The 16,292-nt window shown below is 44.6% G+C and overlaps 1 protein-coding gene across 1 annotated transcript in view; it reads right to left on the bottom strand.

Moving 5' to 3' along the window:
• The window catches only part of TMPRSS6 (transmembrane serine protease 6), a 30,563-nt gene extending 15,027 nt beyond the window's left edge, over positions 1-15,536 (bottom strand). The window contains exons 1-6 of the mRNA XM_083400741.1: positions 15,494-15,536; positions 13,432-13,589; positions 11,124-11,260; positions 10,389-10,456; positions 8,144-8,328; positions 420-461 (exon numbers count right to left, since the gene is read on the bottom strand). Coding sequence (XP_083256867.1) covers positions 420-461; positions 8,144-8,328; positions 10,389-10,456; positions 11,124-11,260; positions 13,432-13,579 — 580 coding nt within the window. The 5' untranslated portion in view covers positions 13,580-13,589; positions 15,494-15,536. The remainder of the gene's footprint in view (positions 1-419; positions 462-8,143; positions 8,329-10,388; positions 10,457-11,123; positions 11,261-13,431; positions 13,590-15,493) is intronic.
• Between the last annotated feature and the right edge of the window lie 756 nt (positions 15,537-16,292).

Raw genomic sequence — 16,292 nt, 5'->3', positions numbered from 1 at the left:
TATTTCACACATTGCATACCCACAGCAAACTCCAAGTCTATGCTGATGTTAGAGGTATTAAAAACAGAATCAATGCATGAGGACAAGGACCAACCACAATGATACCTTTCCCTACTGAAGGTAAACCCAAAGATGCTCAGAAGAATCAGATTAAACATCCACCCACAAAACAAAGGACAATAACAATATATAAGAATGCAACCTATGAAAATGAGGCCGAGTGCTATTAGTTCCTGCTGTTTTTAAAATATTTTTATTGTTTCATCACTTGTTTGCCACCCTGAGCTCCTTTGAGAAGAAGGGCGGGATATAAATTCAAGAGATAAAATGTCACATTGGTTTATGGATTTTTAAAAATAAACTCCTCTCACACACTTCAATGCAAGAAACATAAAATAAGGGAGAAATAAACAGCCTACCCAATGTGGATTTCAGGACTTTTATGTCTTTCACACTGGATTCTGTTAGAAAAAACACACACAAAGAAAAAACAAAACCACATGAGATCCTGCAAGACCAAAAACTAAAAACTTAAAAAGGCTAGAAAGATCCACTCCATTCATGCCCAGCTTCCTTTTTCATGTTGCATGCACCATACACACCATAAATCATTCCCCCCTTCCCATTATCAACAAATGGTTGGATAGAATGCCAAACCATAGTTCAGCACAGGGATCGATTTAGGTTTGATGAGGCCCTAAGCTACTGAAGGTCATGGGGCCCTTTATATGTCCAGCTGTCCCTTGTCAACAACAAACTATTGCTTTTTTGTGTTGAATATATGCTATATGGTAATTTATGGACCTTATAGGTATCTAAAGCCATTTGCACATAAAAAAAATATGCATTTTATCAAAGTAATTGTTGAACTGAAATACAATTAAGAAGTATATTTTTGGTCATGAGTCTGACCAAACTGCGGGAGGCAGTGGAAGACAGGAGTGCCTGGCGTGCTCTGGTCCATGGGGTCACGAAGAGTCGGACACGACTAAACAACAAATATTTTTGGAGGACCCCCAAGGGAGTGGGGCCCTAAGCTATAGCTTGTTTAGCTTATATGTAAATCTGGCACTGGTTCAGCACTATATGTATGAGCCTGCCTGCTCAAGCACCCCCTTTCTCTCTCCTCCTGCATGCACCAGAAAAGGAGATTTAAGGCTTCTGGTTCCAACCCAGTGGCATGGGACAGGCAGGGAGGCGAGGAGCAAAATGTCCTCCCCTCCCCCCAATGCGCCCAGGGCCACTGTCGCCCCTGGCAACACTACTGATGGTTTATACTGACTAGCATCAGCTTTCCCGGGCTTCAGGCAAAGGTCTATCCCAGTCCTACATGGAGACACCAGGGATTGAACCTGGGACCTTGTGCATGCAAAGCTCTGCCACTGAGCTATAGACATTTCCTGAATCAGGGCTAAATGGTATCAAAATTAGGGTGGGGATGCTGTCATTCAAAGGGATCGGTCATCAAGAGGACGCTTTAAGCTATCAAATGCCTTTTTCAGAAATCTCTACTACACGTATTCCCACTGAACTGAATAAGCATAAGGTATTGAAACAAGAGGCGGGGAGGATGTGGGAAGAAAAACAAGCTGGGGTGAGTGATGTACAATGGAAGAGACACTGAGCTGTTCTTTAATGTCAGAAGGCTTTGACAAGGGAAAGCAAAGCAAAAGACAATTAAGTTGTTGGGTTTTGTTTTCCCCCTTTACAGCTTTGTAAGAATAGAGATGAGTCAAAAGAAGTGGAATGGTGGGTGGGAATACACCCAGATACTAGTCTTTAGAGGGGAGGAAATGGAGAGGAGATATTCTTGCATTTTGTAGGTGCTTCCAGACTAGAACACTTCAGCAATGCTGAATTATTCCACTTGTGCAAAGAAGTGGTAGTGGAACAGCCATTGTGATCCCGCATTGCACCCAACACAGTGCTTTATCCTAACTGCAGTCTCACACCGCTCCATTTCCATATGAAAGGCAAAGGGATTACAGAGCTGGGATTGGCAGTCCTAAATATATTAGTTATTCTATTCAATCAAACCTACACCCACAAAAGTGTACTTTAAACTGGTAGCCTTCAATTTAGGGCTAGATGGAGCCAACTAATCTTAGTCCAAGTCACTTTCACATGCATGTGTTCCATCCCATTTGCACATTAAACTGATTATTATTATTTTTTTAAAAAAACTGGGATAAATCAGATTCATGTAACCAACATGCTTAACTCTAATAAACACACTGAGGGCTTAAGAACATAGAGTAAGCTGTCTGCCAGGCTTAGGTAGATCACAACCCCTCACCTGAGGAGCCAGGGTTGCCAAACACTTTGTTCTTTTTTCTTCCACCATGATGTGAACCCTGCCAGTAAAGGAGTTCTAAGCTGGATGCTCCAGCCATCTTTGTGTTTTTATACAAATAATTTACTATTTTGAAACGAAGTTAAACTGTCTGTCTTTTCTTGCTGCTGTATGGGAAAGCACATGAATCTCACCTTTGAAGAGTTTGTAAGTAAACCATTTTTAACTTATCAAGCGTGAGGTCTCTTTCTATGATAAGGGAAGTGGTGAACTTGGGAAGCAACTTAAAAGGGGATATTTTAAAAGTCTAAGCCTACATTTCCACTTTTGCTGCATGCTTCATGATTTTAAATCTCTGCTGGGGCTCTCTCAGCAAAGAGTACTTGCCTCAAACATGGATCTGGGCATCCAGAGAATTCATTTATCGTATCTAAAGTAATTCTCTCCTTAAACCAAACACAAAATAAATAGCAACAAAAGGTCTACAAAACTTTGCACTTAAATATATATTTCTGAATCTATTTCCTTTTAATAGGTGCATTCCTAAACTTATTTTGTCTCAAAGATATTTTTTTTGAACCAACATTTATATGGTTAGAATTTATTTCAGAACCTAGTTAGTATTTTTTTAAAAAGATAATCTGTTCTTGATTTTTAACAACTCAAACAAAATAAGGAGAGTTAATGCAGGACAAATCCCTCCAGTTAAGAAGCTCTTAAAGCTTTAAAAGAATTTGTCACCATACCATGTAATACGACAATTATCATAGCGAGGCTTCCTTCTGAGGTACAAAAGTCTTTACAGTTACCCATTAAATAATGAATCACGCCTCTCTGCACTTAGCATGGAAGGAAAGCAATGATTATCTCCAATTAGAGGGAAGTATTATTGTTGTTATTTATACAGTACCCCCAGTGCGCACGGCACCAAGCAAACTGATGGCCTTAATACAGGTAGCAAAGCAGAAAAAGACTGTGTATACACCATGTATTTAAAGTACACACCCCAGGAATCCTGGAAATTGTAGTTTATTAAGGGTTATGGGAATCACAGCTCTGTGAGGGGTAAACCACAGCTCCCATGATTCTTTAGGGGTGGGGAATGTGCTTTATAAGTACCATATTGGTCTGAATATAAGCCACATTTTTTTTCCTTTTTCTTCAAATTCCGACCGTGAAAAGTTAAAGCACGGCTTAAATTCGTGACCTTACCAAAATTGGCTTGTATGATATTGCTGCTGAAACAGACATGGTAAAATGAAACGGGTGTGAGTGCCTGCAGAATTCGGCTTATATTCGGGTATCGTCTCTCCTCCCCCCACCCCGAATTTTAAAGGTGCAGCTTATATTCAGGTGCGACTTATATTCGGACCAATACAGTAAGTTGTATACTCTGAAAGTGTGGGTTGCCAGCACCCAGGGCAGGGCAAGTGTTAAGCCCCCCTGGTGGACTGGGAAGCTGAGGTGGAGGCATTGCAGTGGAGGAGCCTGTGTGGAGGGAAGGGCTAGCTGGTCTAACCTCATTGGCCAGCCCAGGAGGAGGGCGCACGTGAGTCCCTTGACTGGCCATGTGGAGAAGTAGGCACCGCCCCAGTCCCGAAGGCCCAGGCCAGGTGTGGCTTGCCTTCCCATGGCTCTGGAAGGTGGTAGGAGCTCAGCCACATTGAGGGAGCCTTGTTGTATGCCTCTCAGAATTTTGTACCCAGGGCCACTGCCCCTCTGCCCCCTCCCCACGCTACACTGATGTGAATATCAGTTGCTGGAAACTCACTGGAAGGGAGAGCATGCTTGGACCCTGCTTGTGGACTTCCCATAGGGATCCAGTTTGCCACTGTGAGAACAGGAAACTTGAATAGATGGGCGACTGGCCTGAAACGGCAGGCATCTTCATGTGTTCTTACGATATAAAGAACAAAGGGAAGCAGCTTAGGTGGAAGGCTGAGATGTTCAGCCTTCAACATATCAGATTCTCAGCAGCACTGAAACACCCAAGTGGATTGCATGGGATTCTTATGTAAAAGCCACAGACATTCAGAACAAAGGAAAAGACATCTACAGTGGTGCCTCGCAAGACGAAAAGAATCCGTTCCGCGAGTCTCTTCGTCTTGCGTTTTTTTCATCTTGCGAAGCAAGCCCATTAGCGGATTAGCGCTATTAGCGCTATTAGCAGTTTAAGGGCTATTAACGGATATTAAAGGCTTAAGGGATTAGCGGATTAGCTGCTAAAAGGCTATTAGCAGCTTAGCACTTTAGAAAAAGGGGTTGGGGAGCGAAAACCCCCCTCAAAAATCGCAAGACATTTTCGTCTTGCGAAGCAAGCCCATAGGGAAATTCGTCTTGCGAAGCACCTCTGAAAACGGAAAACCCTTTCGTCTTGCTGGTTTTCCGTCTTGCGAGGCATTCGTCTTGCGGGGCACCACTGTATTTCTTACTCACTTAGACACCTGCTTTTATAACAAGCTGGATTGAAGCACTTGAACAGACAGGTATAAACAACGAGTATAACGAAACATACTGTCAGGCAAAGGATGCAGGGTAATTTGGCTTTAAAGGCTTTATTTACAAGGTTCATCCTAAGAGTGTTGGGGGGGGGGCAGGGTGGCGGCATTACAGCCTTATGCATTTTCTGTTGCCCATGCATAATTATTTTGCCTCACTTTTTAATATAAAACATTTTGCGTTCAGTGTATTGTGCAAAATGGATGCACCAGTAAGTCTGAGCCCAATATGGCTACCTATGTGATGGAAACTGAAGATTATTCAGAAGATCCAGATAACATAATCTATTGTAATCCCACTGAGATTTGACAGTGGGTTTGAGACTTGATGATGCCAGGGCATAGCCTTTGTGTCACTTAGATAGGTTGAAATGTGTCCTTCCGCTCTTTGCTAAGTGTGATTTGCAAAATTATAATACACAAATTACTTAGAGCTGAGCAGCGTCACGCAGAATGCCTCAGGAATGGAAAAAACTGTAAATAAAAGGTAATGATGAATGATGGCAATTTCTTAGCAGGGAGATTTTCGGAGGCATATAGAGTTGGTCTCATTTAACATTTTTGCCAGTGGTGAGGTAGAGAAATTAGAAACCAAAATCCATTCATTGACATGTTCGATGGCAAAAGGGGCAAGCATCTAATATACAAAGAGCTAATGATAAGGCCAGTTTTATGGGCAGGCACAATGCACTGAAATAGGAATGATTGTAAAAACAGGCAAATATTAGAGTTGTAGTGCAAATGCACCAGCTTTATTTCATTTAACTGTTTGTCATGGGGTTTTGTTTTTGCAAACAAACCAGGTTTTAATTCAAGATGATTCTGAGAATATTTTGTTCAAATCCCAACTCTTCCCACCGCTAGCTACTAAAACTCCCTGAAATTTTCTGCATTCTCTGAAAAGAGGGAATGAGTGTAGTGTAAGAGTGAAGGAACACACATTGGCAAAACACAGCCAACTTTTCCACAGGGGAACATCGCAAGGTACCGTATACTGTAACAAGAGCTAGGCAAAACTGTTGAAAGAGACTTTGAGATGTACCGTAAGTTTGCTGTCAGGTGCAATGCAATGCAATGGGGGGAAAAAAGGTTTATGGGGATGTTTAAAGACTATCTGCCAGCAAGTGTGATTCAGTCTTGGGAACTGGTTTCCATTGTGGGTGGTACTTGTTCTTTTCAATGGCTACATCTAGCAAGCTGATCTGCACCCGCCATTATCCATGATAGATTAGGTCCTGTGCATATCCTCTAAATAACACAACTTGTGGCTTTCCAGATGTTGTTGAGCTACAGGTCCCACCATCCCGGTGGACTGTCCCTGTTGCCTGGGACTGATGGGATTTGGAACCTTACTGCATCTGGAGGGCTATAGGTTTCCTACCCATGCCTCTAAAAGATGGCTGATCAGATGTGACAGCCAGCTGATCACTGAAAAGCAGACAATGCTGACCATCTGTTTGGAGGCTGAGTGAGCATGTTAAGATTTTCACATGCAAAGATCTGGGAATGGTGATACTATCTCCAGCAAAGAGGGGATACCTCTGCGGGATAAGGTATGAAATATATAGTATATCTTCATTTTTCCAAGTGGCCCAGGATGCAGCCAGATAATCAGCTGTTCAGATAAACAAGGAAAACTTACGTAACTTTGCCACTTGGGTCAATGGAACTTTGAAGAGTCATTTTTGGCTGCAATGTATACTATTAGTTTTAAGCACTGTGACACCATTTGTTGTTGCTATAAAAATTAGGACTTCTATCACATGCTTTCTTTGAGGAAGATTTAAAGAGGGGAGTCATTGGGTTGGATGTAGACTCAGTTATGCTTAGATGAGAAATTGAAGAATTTGTCAAATCTGCTTTCTCATATTTCCGGTTTTAAGTTCAGTTTTGCCACATTTCCACATCCGTTTGCAAATTTGTTAAAAAGAAGAATCCTCACAGAAGTCCACCAGCATTTTAGTGTGCATATCTCCTGTGATACAAATTTGCAAGCATTTCCCCTTCATATAATGCTTTTTTTGGTACATTTTAATTCACACTCCCCCCCCCCCCAGCAACATACACATTTTTGCTCACATTTATTTGGTTGGAGAAGTACAAAGCCAAATTTGGAAAAGTGGAAACTTTGAAGGATAGTTGTGTTTCAGTTCATGCATTGTTTTGGGAAGTGCACATGGGATAGGACTACATTAAAATACAAATTGAATTTCTCCCTCATCCCTAGAGTAGACCCACTGAAATAAATGGGATTTAAGTGGATGTGGGGGATTCCCTGGTCTTGAATGGGGTAACTGTGCCCCTGAAGGACCAGGTGCACAGCCTGGGAGTCATTTTGGACTCACAGCTGTCCATATAGGCGCAGGTTAACTCTGTGTCCAGGGCAGCTGTCTACCAGCTTCACCTGGTACGCAGGCTAAGACGCTACCTGCCCGCGAACTGTCTCCCCAGAGTGGTGCATGCTCTAGTTATCTCATGCTTGGACTACTGCAACGCGCTCTATATGGGGCTACCTTTGAAGGTGACCCGGAAACTGCAATTAATCCAGAATGCGGCAGCTAGACTGGTGACTGGGAGTGGCCACTGGGACCACATAACACCGATTCTGAGAGATCTGCATTGGCTCCCAGTATGTTTCCGAGCATGATTCAAAGGTTGGTGCTGACCTTTAAAGCCTTAAATGGCCTCGGTCCTGTATACCTGAAGGAGTGTCTCCACCCCCATCGTTCAGCCTGGACACTGAGATCCAGCGCCGAGGGCCTTCTGGTGGTTCCCTCATTGCGAGAAGTGAGGCTACAGGGAACCAGACAGAGGGCCTTCTCGGTAGTGGCGCCCGCCCTGTGGAACGCCCTCCCATCAGATGTCAAAGAGATAAACAATTACCTGACATTCAGAAGACATCTTAAGGCAGCCCTGTTCAGGGAAGTTTTTAATATGTAACGCTGTACTGTTTTTAACACTTGATTGGGAGCCGCCCAGAGTGGCTGGGGAAACTCAGCCAGATGGGCGGGGTATAAATAATAAATTATTATTATTATTATTATTATTATTATTATTATTATTATTATTATTATTATTATTAGTATTAGTATGATGATGATGATGATGTCATGAATTCATCTGCTCTAATCCAAGCATGACTAAGTCTGGTTCCATCTCACTGCATCTTTCCTTTCTTGGTCTTATATTGTCAGCATCCTATCCTGTTTACAGACACACTCACTCCACCCTGTGTTTCCTCTCATCTTTTTCTTCTGCGGAGTCAGGCAATCTGTTTTTCAGACTATATAGGTATCGTAGGGAGCTTTTCCTTCTTGGAAGTACAAACAGCACATATGCAATCAGTACTCACCTAGCAAAACCAAGGATTCTGGGTCAACCTTGTATTCCGTCTGGTATGAGAGGTGTCCTGTTCCGTCGGTGCTGCCAAGAAGCTCTTTGTAGAGTGTGGCATTCACTTTCTCTGCAGTCATCTCCTTGTGCTGCCCTTTGGGGACTTGAAGGGCGAACCAGAAGAAGCATGTCAGAGATCCCTCCCTAGCAAATGGAGAAAACAGATGGATTTTTAATTTATTTTAATTCATTTAACAAAATTTGTATAAGGCTTGAGTACAATAAAGGGGATGCGGATGGCGCTGTGGTCTAAACCACAGAGCCTAGGGCTTGCCAATTGGAAGGTTAGCAGTTTGAATCCCCGTGACGGGGTGAGCTCCCATTGCTCTGTCCCAGCGCCTGCCAACCTAGCAGTTTGAAAGCACGTCAAAGTGCAAGTAGATAAATAGGTACCACTCTGGCAGGAAGGTAAACAGTGTTTCTGTGTGCTGCTCTGGTTTGCCAGAAGCAGCTTATTCATGCTGGCCACATGACCTGGAAGCTGCATGCCGGCTCCCTCAGCTAATAAAGTGAAATGAGCACCACAACCCCAGAGGCGTCCGCGACTGGACCGGAAGCTGTCTGCAGACGAATGCCAGCTCCCTCGGCCTATAGAGCAAGATGAGTGCACAACCCCAGAGTCATCCACGACTGGACCTAACGGTCAGGGGTACCTTTACCTGAGTGTAATAAAACCTCTATGTGGTTTACAGGAAGTATTAAAAGCATTGATAATCTCCCCCCCACACCAAAAAAGCATTAAAAAATAATTAAAATTAACAATGGAAGAAATTAAAATGTAGAAACATCTACATGCCTGGATAGGCTTGCTAAACAAAAAGATAATTTAAGCAGGTGCTGAAAAATGTTCAGTGAAGGGGCTGCCTGATTGTAATTGGCACGAGTTCCAAGTGCAGGTGCTTCCACACTAAAAGATCAGTTTCTTACAACTGCAGAACGAGTCTCATGCGGCACGTGTAACAGTGCCAGTTCTGTAGATCAAATGGGCACATGTAGGGCGAGGTGTTCCTGCAAGTAAACTGATCCCAATTAAAGGCTTTACATGGTGATGGTAACATCCTGAACTTGACACAGTCAGTAGTAGAGAAAGGTGAGGGCGGTGGGGGCAGTGGTGGTGGTCCACCCTGGGTGCCATGAGGGGGGTGACATCGCTGTGGGCAGCATACCCCCGGGATGTGCACTGCCACTGGCGCACCCCCCTGGGACGCTCCTCGCTCCCCGCACAACCCCTGGGACTCGTGCCGCCGCAGATGCACACCCGCAGGTGGCTAGCCCTGCCCCCGTGGGCCACTTTGGGTGCTGGAGCAGCTAGCTCCACCTCTGGACCCAGTAGCATATGAGCAGCCAGTGCAGATCTCTGAATAGAGGTGTTCCATGCTGACAAGGCCTCCCTTCTGTCAGCAATCGTGCTGAAGCAGAAACTGCTATTTCTGGGTCAAGCTCAAGGGAAGCCCACATAAAGTGCACTGCAGTCATCCTGTCTTGATGTCACCAATGCCTGGACTATTGTGGTCAGCCTCTCCTGCGTTAGGAACAGTCAAAGTTCAGGCTCAGCTGGAAAAGACACTTCTAGCAACTATGGCTACCTTGCCCAAAGAGCTCCTTCACAGAAAGCGCAACCCCATCCAGGGCAGGCAGTGGACCAGTTAGGATTCAAGCCCCATTTATTTTCCCTCATCCATCCCACTGCTCTGTCCAGACACAGGTCCGGGGCCTACACAGCATTTCTTGATTCAGATGTTATGGAGAAATGGAGCTGAATGTTACCAGCATATTGAGGGCACCTTGCACCAGAACTCCCAATGAGCGCCCTCTGCAGCTTCAAATAAATATTAAATAGCAATGAGAATCAAGCTTCTCCCTTTCCATTTGTGCATCTTAAATTCATAGAGTTAGATGGGACCACAAGAGTCATCTAGTCCAATGCAATGCAGGTATCCTTTTGACCAACATAGGGCTCAAACCCATGACCCTGAGGTTAAGAGTCTCATGCTTTACCAGCTGAGCTATCCCAGCTTCAATAGTGGCGATCATGCCACTGCTACTGCAGCTAGCTAAACATTTCCAGCTTTAAGGTGTATTAACCCAAAGTCACGACCGATAATCATTTGGGGGCAAGTATGGCAGATTCTTCATCTCTGTAAAATAAACAGACTGCAGCTTCTAAGGGCAGCTTTCAAACAGGCTAATAATGCTTCACTCACCCAAAGGCATAGACAGTGCTGGAGTTGTAGTAAGGAGCCAAATCGGTGGCATGAATGAGGTCTTTCAGCTGTAAAAGAATGCTCTCTAGTCATTACCAGACAATGGTGTCATCAGAAAATAATACCCAGTCTCTCTCACAATATAATTCACCTATCATTCAGCATTCAGGCATGAACCAGTATTGCCATATTTATTTTTACCATCTCTGCTCTAGGGTGCCGCTTCTGAATTGCCCCAAACATGGAAATGCATCATGAAAAAGAAACAATTGCTATAATGTAAGCAGCAATGCAATGCATTTTGCCATAGCGGGGAAGATTGTGACCAGGTGAGCTGTGTGCCTGGCCTGCTCAGTCTGCCGTTTAGGTGCTAACCGTGTCAATAGGCCATGTCTGCTGCTTTCCCTTCTTACGGGTCTTTATCTGTAAAATGGACTTGGACGTTTCAAATAGAGGACACCTTAAAACAGAGGACTGTTCTCTGTAAAGTAGGGCGCTTGGCTACCTATGGCTGCTTATGTGCCTTTTGTTGCAGACTGAAATGTAGAAATTTAGCAGACGAGGCTTTTCCTGCTGGGGAAACCCAATAATGACTCAGGGGAAGTCACAACTTAAACTGCTTTGAAAGATACTGGAGGAGGACCCATAGAGAAGCTGGCAATTCTGCACACTAATAACCTCTGTACTAATGCCTCACACTAACACCGTCTGTAGCTCATGAAGTCGTGCCCCTACCATCTTCTGAGTCTTTCTTGTCTCTGTCCAGAAGCCTCTGGATTCCATCCGCCCATGATCCAGGGAAAACTGTCGATTAAGGATCCTCAGGCTGCCTGAGTAGAAGTGCAGGGATGCTGTGTGGCGTGGTCTGTAGTCTGCCAGGAAGACGAGACACATGGATGAGTTCCATACAGTGGAACCAAGATACCACAGGGGCTCTCACTACACCACACTTAAAATGGGTAGACTTCAGTCAGACAACTCTGTCAAAGGAGCCAGGCTGGTGGGGAAGGGTGAGATCCAAGTAAAATAAATAAATGGCAGGCCCTCATCTGCAAAGCAGGATGTATGGCCACCCTAATGAAACCTGCAGAATGAAGTAGTAATAGAATGGACAGCACCACTTCAGACTGTAGGTGGGGGAGTGGCACATCAGGTCCCCTGCCACATTCTAAGCTGGGCTGGCTTGCGCTGGCCAGGGTGCTAAATTGAGCAGGTGGGGGGAGAAAGCCAATTCTTCCTTCCTTCCTTCCTTCCTTCCTTCCTTCCTTCCTTCCTCCCTCCCTCCCTCCCTCCCTCCCTCCCTCCCTTCCTTCCTTCCTTCCTGTTACACCTCCTGCCTGGTGAATAGCTAAGGGGCTGTGGGGCTTTTGATCCAGTGGATCCAAAGAATCTGGTGCCCAGCCCATTCTTGTTGCAGGGCTTCCTGCACACTATGGTGCAACAGGATCCTCTGCTGGGAAGGAGAAACGAGAGGAAATATGAACGCCAAGGAGAATGAAAAACAGATGAAGAGAAAGCCAAGGAAGGAAGGAAGGAAGGAAGACACATATTTTTTTTAATCCCTATGCATTTCAAGAACATCAGTCTGTTTTTCAAGGTTGTTTTTTAAAAAATCAAAAATACAAAATTATATATTCAATAAATGCCGGATTACGGAACTGTATAGTGAGCATAGGAACACAGGTAGCTGCCTCATATTGCCTAACTCCTTGCCTAACTCTGTATTGTCTACAGCAATAATGGTGAACCATTGTCCTGTAAGCAACCTTAGGCCCATGTTGGCTCTTGGAGCCGCCCTATACCTGACATCAGGCGAAGGGCAGGTAAGGACATGGCTGGGCCAAAAGGGAATTTGCAGGCACTGCTCATCAGCTGATTGTTTGGGCTTGCAATCCTACCTGGAGATGCTGCGGATTAAGAATGGGACCTTCTGCATGCAAGGCAGATGCTCTAGCACCAAGTCTTGTCCCTCCCCCACTCTAAAAAGTCAGCCCCCATCATTACTGTGCTATATTGAACAAATTCTGCAGTAGTTAGCTATAATAGAAATAAGACTTCAGCATACTGTATTTAATTAAACCACATGTAACTGTTTAATTCATGAAATCTTTAAACTCATTGTCATAATATGTCAAGTGTAACTTACTTAGAATCTCCCTTCTTTCATGTATAATAAAATTCAAAACTTGTATCTTTCAGTGCTTCTTGGGAAAAATGCTTGGGGCAACTTCTCTTGATGCTTACCTAAGCAAATTAAAATGTAGGCATCCCAACAGGATATATATCAGATTCTTCCTCTAGCCAGCTATCTATAATTAAGTTAGATTAGCATATTTTGTGATAATGCTGGACCTAGATGCTTCCATGATGGTGCGGTGAACTGATTGTGTGACTGTTTCAACCTTCCCATGAAACTGACCTGCATCTCAGCTGCAGATTCTCCCTCAAACCATTTTTAAGAGACATACAATCACTTCACCATTCAGCCACATGAAAGAGGAGTTGACTTCACCATGTCAAAAGTGAGCGGCAAATGGGAGGTCAAGTACAGATGGAAGTGTCTTTGAGACACTTCAACTGGCCTCATTCCCCCACCATGCTGCGTCAGTAACAGGGGTGTGGTTTTTCTCTCTCAGTTTCCCATTTTCCCATTCATATGTTCAGTTCTCCACATCAGTGGAGTTCAGTTCTCCACATTTTTGTGTGTGTGTTATTGTTGTTGTTATTTACAGTCCTCAGAAAAATTTGTTAAGAGTTTTGTGTGAAGTGCTACTATACACAATCTTGCATGTTATTTGCACTAAGACATGCATTTAGATGCACACCTCAATATATGTGTGTTTTTATACATTGCTTGGCTGGAGAGATGCAAAATTGGGATAAGTGTGAATTTCGAAGAATCATTGTGTTTCGCTTCCCGAATTGTTTTGGAAAGTGCGAATCAGGCAAGTTCACATTTAAATGTGAACCAAATGGGATTTCTCCCCCCATCCCAGATCACCAACCATCCCGGAGAAGAACAAGGAAAGACTCAAACAGTTACCTATGAAATACCAAGTTAGCGCTCCAGCACAGCCCAGCAGCACCAAGACTATCCAGAGTGGGATGCACTGCTGGCAGTTACAGAGTCCACGCTTGTGTCTTTGGTGAGGCTGCACCTCTGAATGGTCCTCCTGCTCCTCTCCCTCCATTGTGGACAACCTACCAAACAAGCAAAGCAAGGATCAGCCTCCTCTCCATTCTCCATAGCTGAGGTTCTATGTCAGAATCGTCACAATAAAACCATGATAACTTAGTGGAAAGGTGGGTTCAAAGCTTCCTCTATTTTATGCCATTTCCATAAGTTCACAGCTGTATATCCCACACATTCCCATCCCAATCTGCAGCCACCACTGGACTGAGTTCATTTTTAAATAATAGTCGTACATCTTACCACAGTGGGGAAGACTGTGATCAGGGGACCTGTGCTCCTGCCCAGTCTGCTGCCCAGGTCTAACCACTGAGGGTGACTTCAGGCCCCTGCTGTCCCCTTCCTAGGCCATTTATCTTTAAATTGGACTTGGACCCAACAGCCATTCAAATAGGTAAAGGTAAAGGGACCCCTTACCATTAGGTCCAGTCGCGGATGACTCTGGGGTTGCAGTGCTCATCTCGCTTTATTGTCCGAGGGAGCCAGCATACAGCTTCCGGGTCATGTGGCCAGCATGACTAAGCCGCTTCTGGTGAACCAGAGCAGCACACGGAAACGCCATTTACCTTCCCGCCAGAGCGGTACCTATTTATCTACTTGCACTTTGACATGCTTTCGAACTGCTAGGTTGGCAGGAGCAGGGACTGAGCAACGGGAGCTTACCCCATCACGGGGATTCGAACCGCCGACGTTCTGATCGGCAAGTCTTAGGCTCCGTGGTTTAACCCACAGCGCCACGCGAGAACCCTTTAAAACAGCCTCTACAAAACAGGATACGTGGCCTTTTGTTGGACTAAAATCCTGCTCCGATCCAATCAGGAGGTAACTGTCACAAGTGTCACTAATAAGCACGTAAGATGTCAGTGGGGCAAAACAGTAACACCTGACCTCCATTTAATGCTTCTCAGGGATGGCCCAATACATTTTGTTGCCTGTACAGAAAACGTCCTCCATGCCACCAGAGGGCAGCAGGCTAGATTAGGGGATGCATATGGCATGCACAATTATTCTGTCCGGCTCCCTGCCCCCTAGTATCTGCCGCCTGAGCTGTCTGTCTCATTCTGCCCAATAATAGAACCAGCCTTGAGTTTTGAGTTAAATGTGGCAGACCGAAGGTGAAAAGAAGCATCAGAACACAAATATATGTGCATACCAGCCCCTCCACAACCCGGTGACCTCCATATGGCTTTGATTATGACTCTCATCAGCCCTAGCTGGCACAACCATTGATTGGCAGATAATGGGAGCTGTGGTCTAAAACATCTGGAAAGCACCAGATCAGGGAAGTCCAGTGTGGTGCCTTTCAGATGTTGTGGACCACAACTCCCATCACAGTATAGCCAATGATAATGTTGTAGTCCACATTGCCTACCCCTGCCAAAGGGCATAGAACAAGGCTATAAACCTATTTCTGACACAATAATGCAGTTGTTCCTGATAAATCACAGCACTAATCACTCCTCACATTCATGGCCAGCAAAGTCAGAATGAAAAGAATGGATATCCATGGGGGCAAGGGGGCAATTGCTCCCCAATAATGAACCATAGCCTCCAAATTCCCAGCTTTCATTTTAAAAGAGTGAGTTTCTAGCAATTGTAGGACCTGAGACAAAATGTACAGACTCTATTCTTATCACTTTTTGATAGAAACTAGCCTCTTTCCTCCTTTCAGTGCTTTTACTTTGCCGATTGCCACATCCCCCCAGAAAAAATCCTGTGAACGCCCATTATGTGAAGCCTCATGTTTCGCCTCTGTAGTTTTTTCCTACAGGCCCTGCACCAACACATCCATAAGGAGAAGGCCTGGGCTGCACTCTATAGCCACCTATAACCCAGCATCAGAACTCCAAGCCTCTTCTTCCTCACTGGGAAAAGAAATTCTAAATACCAGTGTGACCCCAAATGACAGGCCTACCTTTGCAGCTTCCCGTTGTGGTTGTGGCCTGGTGCGGTCTCATCTGAAATCACACACACACACACACACACATGCACGAATGTAAATACTGAGCAGGATTGAATATTTACTTAAGCCCAAGGTCTTCCTTGTGACCGGTCTGTCGTCCAATGCTTTTTGTCCTCTGTTTTCGGCCTTTGCCCTATTCCAGATCAGCACTGAAAGCTGTGCTTAAATGTTCTCATGCCACATCATTCTTCCTCACAAAGTGTTCTGTGTCGCTCAATAGCTTATGTGAGGCTAGTGCCCTAAAAACCCTCTTGGGTGTTAAGAATGGCAGTGGGGAGACCTTCTCGGTAGTTTCACCACCCTGGGAAATTCAGCAGTGTGGCGTCTCAGCAGAGGACGTTCTCTGTGGCAGCCCCTAAATCTGGCACCTTGGCTGGATAGCTTTCATTACATGCTGAAGACGCACCTCTTTACCTGGGCTTTTGACACCTGTGCAAGATGCTTTGGGACCTACTCTAGACTTTTGATTGTAAATTGTGTTTGTGTGTGTGTGAGTGCGCGCAAATATGACTTTGTGGTGGAGGACAGTTAAAAGATCTTAATAATAATAACAATAACAACAACAATGTTTTTCCCAATGAAAAGCCATCCCCTTACCTATTTGATATCTTTCATTCCATGAGAATCTTGTAGCAATTCTTCTTACAAAAAGCGGAAGACATTGTAGCTTTTCAAATGGGGGATTGCCAGAGGAGAGCACTTGGGGAGAGTGGGGAAGGGCGGTTTGGAGGACAACAGCTTGCAAGATGTG

Source organism: Podarcis tiliguerta (genome assembly GCF_965153285.1).
Source record: "Podarcis tiliguerta genome assembly, chromosome: 10".
In the NCBI taxonomy this organism is placed as follows: Eukaryota; Metazoa; Chordata; class Lepidosauria; order Squamata; family Lacertidae; genus Podarcis; species Podarcis tiliguerta.
The sequence above is the reverse complement of the archived record's forward strand: the minus strand, read 5'-3'. Positions and strand labels throughout refer to the sequence as shown.